Raw genomic sequence first — 10,109 nt, forward strand, 5'->3', positions numbered from 1 at the left:
TTGGAAACGCTGTCTCAAAAGCATGTAGAATTTTGTCTGGTAACTTGTCTCTACTACGTGCAAGAAGCCCAATTCCGTCAGTAAATTTCACTCCCGAAAGTTGCATAGATCTTGCCTTCGTGTCCGTACAGTAGCCAATCCTTTATTCAAGGTCATGCCCATCCATTTCGTCTATGATTCTGAGTTATTTTCTTTAGGAAAATTTGCTATATTGCAAATAGGGCTTCCAAATTCAAAGGTATACCCTTTCACTATGTTGCTCCACATCACAGTGTTTTCATTCTTAGAGAACGCCAAGTCTTGAGTGAAACATTTCCATGTTTTAAGCACAACCCTGTTGTCAGAACCTTGCAATCAGCAGCAATGGTCGCATTGAGATCTCCTGTTTTAGCATCATTCGGCTTGGAATCTCTACTCTTTCGTCTCTCATTCCACTTTTCTTGGAAGAACGAGGCATTAATCAATCCTGGTTTCAATCCAGAAATAAGCCCTCCTTTTCATACGCAGGATCAAAGGAAGCTTTCAGCCCCTAGGCCTCATCATGGAATGCCAGCACTAACTTAGAGAGAGAAAGAGAGAGAAGTGGGTGGGCCACTTTAGAAGAAAGAGGTGCAGAGGTTGATGGAGGAAGGGAGAGAGGCAGCATATAACTTCAAATCAGCCACCAAGTTCAACTGGATGGACAATCTTTCTCCATCGCCAAAAGAGGTACCTTTGTCAAGCATATATCGAGCACATCTTTTGTTCAATTTTCATGGATGCCACTTTCTTGATAGCACCTAGAGTTCGGCTAAGAGAGTATTTCAATAGTTTATATAAACAGGGTTACTAGTTGTCATAAATCAAATTGTCTGATATTTACTCAGCCATCTAGCCAGAACCAGTTGACCCATCTGACCCAACATGATTTACGGTTAAAAAGAAGAAAAAAATGATAGATATTTTTATCATCTAATATTAATTCATGTTTTTTTCTCTTTATTTTTCTCTCAACCATCCATTTGCTTCAGATGAATAGCCTAAAAGACCTTGGTTAAATAGTTAGGTGATTCTAAATAGCCAAAGTCATGAAGAAGCACCATCAAGGATGATGTCTAAAGGTGCACAGCTTGCCTCGTAGAGAATGCAAGTAAAGCCTTGATGAAACAAGAGAACCAAGCATATCAGTTCACATCCGCTTAGAATCGAGTCCTTGAATATCCATGAAAGTTCAGCTCAAAGACCGAAGATTACACCAGAATGATTTCAAACTCAACACGGTATTCCTTTCAATGTATAGTGAGAGTAAAATTTCAATCCTTGATCAACTTTAGTGCCATCCAACTGAGTATCTTACTGCTGCTATTTTCTGATCACATCATGTTGAAAGGTAGTTAAAAGATGTTGATCAAGAGCAAAAAGCAAAAAGGAAGAAAAAGAATTGAAGAGCTAACTGCTAATTACCAATGTCAGCTTTGTGAAATCTTAGGCTTTGGCAAAGATCGACAGAAAGAAAAGAACGCTTGTGTCATGTTAGAAGGTATTGGCAACGTCAATGGAGGAATAATAGGGAATGACACAGGTGGTGGCAACGTCAACACAGGAATAGTGGGCGATGACACATGTGGGTAACCACTCCGATGAGCAAGATTATTCAATCGAGACATTGCTACTGCAGGTTGCTGCTTGTTCAGTGCCTCGATCAAGCATGAGAAAGCTCCGAATGTCATGCAGCCCTGGAAAAGAGCAGGTGGTGCACCTGAGAAGGGAACCAGAAAAGTAAAGCACAATATAAGCTAATTTCCTACTGAAGAACCTCTTTAACATAATCTATCACAACTATTCCTTGGTCAGGAATCAGGATGGATAGAAATGTAGAACTGAACCATAGACCGATCCTTTCATGCAGAATTGCATTTTGTGCCAAGAAATCAGGTGGAGGATTTTACAACTAAAAACAGAAAAAGAATGCCATTTGCTGATTCGAGTAAAAATAGAAGAGATTCATGCTATAACATGTCTAAATTTCATGATCATGATAGGCCCATATTGATTGGTGAATAATTTAATCCTGCCGATAAAACATTATAAGCTACCACAGAACAGGATTTGATGCATTATAGCACATTCACAATGCATGCAAACATAAACAACATGCAGGACCGCGTGCTGCTAGACTAAACCAGGCACTTCTTTAGACCAACAAACATGAAGTTTCACCTTAAACAACCATCAAATATGGGTCAGCAAGTGGCCATTATACCAGCAGAAAATATAAAGCAGTGGCTCGATCCACTACTGAGACAAAGTAGAGATCTATGGCAGCTAGCAAAGTTACATGAGTAAAACATCTACTAACCTGCTAATAGAACTGGGAGAACCTATTTTGAGTTCCTCTTGATTTTGACAATTAAAAGTCATTCAAATTGCATTTAAAACAATTGCTCATAGTCGGATTAAACATTGAAGAAAATGAGAATGTAGCTTTTTATGTGCATATCAAGAACCAAGTTGCTGAATTGTTCATCAACGATTCAACGCCTTAAGCACCAGTTTTGGTTTTTTAAAATATTGTCAATGGTTCAAACCCATGTGAAACCCAAGGGGCTGTCCTACTATAGTTAGTATTGCATATTAGGAACATAATTGTCCTTTATAAAATAAACCATTACTTTACAGTGAAATACAATTAGGTCATGTCCCCTAAGCAAGGGTCTTGTGACTGTGTTAGGTGCAAGTTATTTCAGCATTTCTTTATTTCTTTTAATTTCTGTTGCTGTGATTTTAGTCTACGTGAGGTTATTTCCTTTTGTAACGGGTCAGGTCCAGTTAGGCTTATGTTAACCCAACCCATCACGTCATTGTACTTAAGCTCAACTAAGAGCAATTAAACCCTAATGAAGAATTGTTTGGCGTGAGAGAAGCTGGGCTTCGTGTGGCTTGTGAAGGTTACAGCCGTTGGGCGGCGGTAATCAGGCTGTTAGTCGTGCAGAGGCTAACAGACTGCAAGGGGATCTGTCTCTTCTTTTGTCTCTTTATTTTCTGTTCAAAAATGATTCTACCATGATTTTTCAGATTTCTAAGAATTAAGTGGTCCATTCCTTGGGAGTTTCTTCCTAGTTTTCAAGAAAAGAAAGAGTTTCATGTACAGATTCTTGGCCAGACCAAGATTACAGCTGTTGAAGATGTCCAACAGAAACTTTTCAGAATGTATATTAACTACCATTACATTTCTAGAGTCCCCCGAACACAACGATCTTAAAGTCAAATGCAAGAAGAAATTAACATGCATCTAGTTATCCATATATTTCTAGGCTACAGTGGCAGTTCTCAATTAATATTTGTGGAAAGAGATTATGGGGTCCAACATACCTGGAAAGCTTAAAGCAATCCCAGTTACACATCCAGCAATGCCAACATTTATCACTGAAAAAAGAATTTTCGCATCATATATCTGATTTATATGAACTCTTGAAAGTTAGAGAATTAGATCCTTCATAAGGTAAGTATCACAGACCATCATCTTTGCCCCGCAATCTCTTCAGAATGCAGACCACAAGGCTGTGCACCCCAGATAGCACAGCAAAAGTCTGAAAAGGTTGTTCAAACAATATTAACAAGAAGCCCTTAGTATTAACATTTATATGACAACCAATTAAAGAAGTAAATCTAAGACAGATCCAATATGGTGCACTTTTCAAGTATTAACATTTATATGACAGGCAATCAAAGAAGTATATCTAAAACAGAACCAATATGGAGCACTTATTCAAGATTTTTACAGGAGGGACCTAGAAGAGATGCTCACTTTTCCCCATTTGCACCAAAATGCTAAAAGGATGTGCAGATACCTGTCCACAAAAAAGGATACAGGTGGCACTGAACATGGATGACACAACAATTTTTAGCTTGGGATGTTCATGACAGAAATGAACATCTAATGATTACATTTATTGAAATGATAGCATCCTTATGCTTGAAAATTTGGATGTATAATCTATGTATATTTTGACTGTATCTACCACGAATACATCCACCATATCTATTGGCATATTTCACAAACGATGTGTCTAGATTTGGTTATTGATTTCCATTTGGAATGAACTTAAGCTCTCAATTTAGGGCTTACCTCAATTTATTTTATCATGGATGTATGAATTTGTGACATATTTATTTTTCATATATGTAGCTACGAATTATTTCGCAACAAATCAAGGGAGTCCAATTAAACTTATGCTAATGTTAGGCGCTAGGACAAGTCAAAAGTAACATGTTAAGTTTAACTTTGAAATGTAATTGCCTCAGGAATGAGTATGACTTGTGATTCTATTGCTTCTTTGAAGTTTACTAGTGTTGGAAGACTAATAGATGGGTAGAGTATAGAGATGTATTCCCCGCCAAATGGAAAATTTGGTCTTGGCATCCTACAAAGTAGGTATATCAATCTTCTTGAACCAATAATGGATGCAGAAAACTAAGTGTATTATTCTATAAAGTAGTGAAAAATAAGCTTTTTTTTATTCAAAGAAATGGGTCAAAGGACATATAAAAATTTTACTTGCACAGCCTATTGTCCTTTAGCTGCAAAAATTCTTCATGGAATTGGCAGAGTTCCAGACATATAAAAGCCAACGGACTAACCTTGGCAGAAGAGCCTGCATCAGCAAAAGATCCTTTAAATCCTTTCTTCTTTACCAAGCCAGAACCTGATTATGCAAAAGCACAAAACATATCATCTAGAACACATTTCTGCATAAAAATGAAGCCCCAGTAAATATATAAATTAACCTTTTAGACTGAACCTGGATTTCAAAATGAGGAAATCAAATTGAGCAGTTTATCTACTTGAGTGACTTCATTCTGCAAGGTAGAGATCTAGAAGTACTTGATTCTCCTATCATTTAAGAAGTGCAAATCTCTATAAATAATCATGATATCATCATAACCCTTCCAGAACAGGTTGCAGAATTTGACTGCACGAGATTCTCTATATAGAGAGAAGATCACTATGTTCCTCAATGACTTCTCCTGAAGCAGAAATCAGATAATTTGGAAGGAAAGCAGGAACTAGAATGTTTTTCACTGCTAGTCAGTTTATTTATCTCTTACTAATGGAGTCTTATTTTTTTTTTGGGTTAATTCTATGAATTTTCTATCACCAATTCATCTCCCTGATCTTTCTACCATTAATTGGGCCCTTAGGCCCACTAACTCACAAAAAGAGATGATCATCAAGTTCCCTAGCCAAAGTATAAGACATATACTTGTGGAAAAACTAATATATAACATTAATATTTTTACATGGCAGCAATCCTATGTGATGTTACTATATGAGAGCAGAAAATTTAAATGAACATGGAGATTAATATAATTGAGAGATCGTTCAGCAGACAAGTTTTAATATGGAAAAATCTAGCTGTACAATTAAGGTTTCACTTTCAACACTGAACGGATCTTTTAGCCATTAACCCAATGAATGGAAAATATATACATAGGGATGATGGAAATGGATGGGTCATATGCATAGCTGCCTATAGCCCATATACATATAGCTGTTGTAGTTCATTACTCTACTACCACCCCAAGAGATAGATATTCCAAACATACCCACCACAACGACTAGATGAACTTGAGGTAACATGTTAAAAAATTAAAACAAGGCAAAAGATACTCTCCGTTAAGGATCCCAAATGTTCTTCTCATGGTAGACCAATTTGAGGAAAAACACATGTGCAAGTTGCAACGAAAGATCTCAATATAGAATAGGAAACTAAGATCAAGGCAAGCGATTGTCATTAGAAAGTCGGAAAGGCCAAGCATGAGTCTTCTAACAAACATTGTTTTAAGCCCTTGACTGTCCAGTAAAAGTTGTTTACTGTCCAGTAAGTTTATTTTCAATTCACTTTTCAACTTTTAAGTTTTCCCTTTTCATATATAATGGCTGATAAGGAAAAGGCGGTTTCAAATGCTTGTATGCTAGCGAGCTCTAGCGGCAGCGTGAATATCGGTTCAACTGAAAGCACAGTTCAATCTCAACCACTTTAGAGGCATATATCGAAAAGAGAAAAAGCTCCTGATGGTGGAGGCAATCTACAATTTGAATGCGATTTCGGTCATGGATTATTGATTGGCTCATATACACATGTTAAAGCATATTTATTGCAAATATGTGGCCAAGGAATCAGAGCATGTTAAATGATTGACAAAGACAGTGAAAGAATTGTAAAAAAAACAAGAGGCAGCTGAATTGATGAAAAATTTTGGAGAATCAAGTGAACGTTCTATTCCTTTGACTATTGCAGAAAGTGACGATACTTAGAAGATAAAACAAGAAAAGGATCAGAAATATGAGCAGAGCAAAAATGGATAAAAGAATAACTAGATTCCTTTATGCAAGTTCACTTCCATTTAATTTAGCAAGAAGTGTTTACTGGAAGATGTAGTTATCATTAGCTAATTGCAATCAAGTTGGTTATGTGCCTCCCAGCTCAAAGAAATTGAGAACATTACTTCTTGCACATGAGAAAGCAACTGTTGGGAACTTATTAGAGAAGGAAAAAACAATTGCTTGGAATGAAAATGGCGTCTATCATTTTTTGTGGGTGGATGAAATATAGAGGCGACCATTAATAAATTGTATAGTCTATTCACTTAATGGTCCAATTTTTATAAAGTGTGTCGATGCATTTGAAGGAATAAAAAGATGCAGAAGATTTGAAAAGTTGTTAATAGAAGTGATGAAGGAAGTTGGTGAAAAAAATTTAGTATAAATTATTACTAATAAAGCACCAATTTGCAGTTGTCAAGATATGAATTTATCAAGTAACCCCAAATAGTCATATGAATTTATCAACTAACCCCAAAAATATAGTCATACTTTTTGTATGCTTTGTGTAGCACATAGCTTAAATCGTGCACTAGAGAATACCTACAACCCCTTTAAAAAGGACTCAAAAGTATAGAATCTATGTTCATGGATTGAAGAACTTGAGCATGATGTTAAAAGTATCAGAAATTTTGTTATAAATCATCATCATGTTCTCCCTATGTTCAATAAACATTCTGATTTGAGGCTGTTGAACATTGTTGAGACATGTTTTGTCTCTTTCATTGTGATTTGAAAAAATTTAAGCAAGTTAAGAGCGCATTGATATTGATGGTAACTAACAATGGTTGGGTTTTATCATAGTGATGATGATGGGAGGCTCATGCAATTAAAAAATATATTTTAGTTGATAAATAGTGAGATAAACTCACATATTTTCTTCAATTTAGAGAACCTATATGGGAGTTGATAAGAGAAGTTGATAAAGATGGTCCCGTGCTGCATTTTCTATAACTAAGCCATTCCAATTCAGCATTTAGCGCTTAAATTCTAGTTCCACAATGTTGAACCATGTTTTGGATGTGAAAATTCAATTGGTGTTCATATTTGACTGTATAGGGGGCAACTCGGTTGTCCATATCTTTAAAGTTTTTCATAGGTTTCTTAAACACACTGCTACAAGAGCTATGATTTGAACATAGTGCATAACATGATTTGAACACTTCTAATATGGACTTTGTGGCCAGTGATTCCTTTTAATTTAGATGATATTGATGAATTACATCGATGTTAACACATATGTTGGAAACTTGGATTATGAAATGGAACTTTATATTTGTTTACTTTGTCAAATGTTAGATCAATGTGTCCAATTTAGATGAGGTCAAACTTGGATTCATGAACCATGATTGCAACAGTGAAAAGTGCATTTCTTGTTCGTTTAAAATCTTAATGAATGTATTTTTTCCAGTATATATGTATGAGTGTACCCTTGTGTCTGTGATTTTGAACTTGGTCTGCATCCATGCCTGAATTCGCACCCACACCCATACCCATGTGACATAGCAGTTAACTAACTACAGAACAGATTATAAATAATATATATATATCGTGTTTTTTGTGATTATGACATATATATATATATTTGTTGACATATATATGATATAAATATATATATAACTGCACCTACACCCAAATTTTTTTTGAAAATTGTTGTATCCTGCACCCACACCATGTGAAATAGGGTGCATCCACATGTACTGAAACCACAATTAGTGGTAGCATACAAATTTCAAAGAAGGGAGATATGTCAAAGAAAAGGACAAGAGATTGGGTATTTCAGTTTTGGAATGGAAGCAGAGTTATTTGTGCTCCAAAGAGGTTTTCTTAGGGGCAGTGGGAATGCACCTACCACTACCAGTAATCAGCTCCATGCCACTTCCTATTAGGTTAGTGTTGCATGTGTGTGAGTTCTGTTCTTAAGAGTTTTCTCCTTGTTGATAGTCACTGGGTTGCAGTAGGTGGCTCAGGTCCATTGGACAGACCCAGTAACCAATTAAAAATGGGATCAAGGGGCAGATTTTAGGGCATCGCATGTAATGAAGCCTTCCATCAAGTGAGATTCAGTTCTAATTTCTAACTAGGTTAGGGCTGTATGTGTGCGTGACTTCTGATCTTAGATTTTCCTCCTTGTTCTGGTGGCTATCACATTCAAGTTTCAAATAAAGGGCAGGAAGGTGGTTTCGAATTTGGTTTATCCATGAATCAATGCACACTATTTTAGATAACCCTCTTGGCTGGCATGCCCCCGATGGCACCTTCCAATTGGCCAAGAGAAGTCTGAGGCCCCTTCCCTTGATGGACATTGCCATATCTGGCCTACACTTGCTGGCCACTGAAGTGTGCTTGTTGCAAAATAAACAGAAAAAAGAGAGAGACAAGAGATGTAACCTAGTTCAGTGATCAATGCACCTTCATGTGATCATTTGAAATTTTGATCAATGCACCTTCATCCATGGAAAGCCTCAATCATGGTGTGAATCCCGGTGAATGAATTTGTTATTAGTATGATAAGTTACAGCACAATCTCCTTATTTTTAGGAGGTTTACTAACTGCTACAACATATTTCCCTCTGTTCACATTTTTGTAAAAATCGGAAACTGTAGACGCCTGCAGTAAATGGACATCACTTTCTAAGGCTGGTTCTTCAATTGCGACTCTTTAAATGAGTAGGGACAGATGATGCCTTAAACAGGACCGCAATCACCAGCTGACCTGGAACTTCAAAACAGAAATTCTCTTCTTCTTCATAGAGTTACTATGAGATAAACTTCAGATACACAACACTATAATTTTGTTTGTGCGTCAAGACAACTATAAGTCAATTCCAACTTTAGTGCTATAAATGTCAAAAGAGTTTCAGAAATCTCATTCAATTGCCAGGCCCTGGTAATCGTATTTCCAATCATTAAGTGAAATGGAGAATAGATAATCTCAAAAGAGAAAAAAATAGGTAAAAGCACCTAGAGGAAGCAAAAATACGAATCAACAGGTTCATAAAGCAACTGTGTAACTTCTAAACACTAATCACGGCTCTCAGAGAGAGGGAGGGCGTACCGTAGCCAAAAATGGAGCCCATGAACGCACCACCGGCGGCATCCCCCGCGAACCTTGTGAGGCAGACGAACGGGCCTCCTGGGGATGGGGGTGCGCCTGCAGACGAGCTAGGGTTAGGGTTTCCATTGATGTCGCTCCCAACCTCGCCGTCAGAGTTCGGCATCTCCGTTGTCATTTTGATGACAAAGTGGTTTTCAGCAGCTTAGCAGATTAGGCTTTTAAATTTTAACATCATTGTAAAAGAACGGAACTTCTCAAACCAGTTCAACGGCGGAATTACTCAGTTGCCATTCAAAGCATGAACGTTTACGTACCCATTTATCATTGATGTTCTCCTCCACAGCGTGTTTGATTGGACGGCAATGGCCTGTTTGATTGGGCAGCAATAAGTGGAAAGGAGAGGAAAGGAAATAGGAGAGAATGTTTGGACGGAGGGAAAAGAATGAAGGACGGGAAAGGTTGATAAAAAAAAGTCTTTTGCTTACGTCGAAAAGGAAGTTAAATAGAAGGAAAGGAAAGGGAATTGATTTTGTTTTTAAGACCTTAAAAAAAAGATAGATTTTGTTTTTAAGACCTTAAAAAAAAGAGACATTTAGATGGAAAGGTGAGAATTATCTCTCTCTCTCGTCATAGCAGTGCCAGAACTCTTCAAGAGCAAAAGTTTTTTAATTTTGATTAGGATCAAAA

General features: G+C 36.9%; 1 protein-coding gene across 2 annotated transcripts; it reads right to left on the reverse strand.

The window, feature by feature from the left end:
- Positions 1-1,117: 1,117 nt before the first annotated feature.
- On the reverse strand, positions 1,118-9,755 carry LOC116259717 (chloroplastic import inner membrane translocase subunit TIM22-2-like). 2 transcript variants are annotated; one of them, XM_031637630.2, is made up of 7 exons: positions 9,737-9,755; positions 9,423-9,623; positions 4,621-4,685; positions 3,497-3,569; positions 3,352-3,405; positions 1,444-1,738; positions 1,118-1,348 (listed from the first exon to the last, which is right to left on the reverse strand). In XM_031637630.2, the coding sequence occupies exons 1-6, from the start codon at positions 9,738-9,740 to the stop codon at positions 1,449-1,451; spliced, it is 687 nt and encodes a 228-aa protein (XP_031493490.1). In that variant the 5' UTR covers positions 9,741-9,755; the 3' UTR covers positions 1,118-1,348; positions 1,444-1,448. The 2 variants fall into 2 exon arrangements, with proteins under 2 accessions (XP_031493490.1, XP_031493489.1); XM_031637629.2 differs by having other exon boundaries at positions 1,118-1,738.
- Positions 9,756-10,109: the final 354 nt, after the last annotated feature.

The sequence above is a fragment of the Nymphaea colorata genome, chromosome 8 (assembly GCF_008831285.2).
Source record: "Nymphaea colorata isolate Beijing-Zhang1983 chromosome 8, ASM883128v2, whole genome shotgun sequence".
NCBI lineage: Eukaryota > Viridiplantae > Streptophyta > Magnoliopsida > Nymphaeales > Nymphaeaceae > Nymphaea > Nymphaea colorata.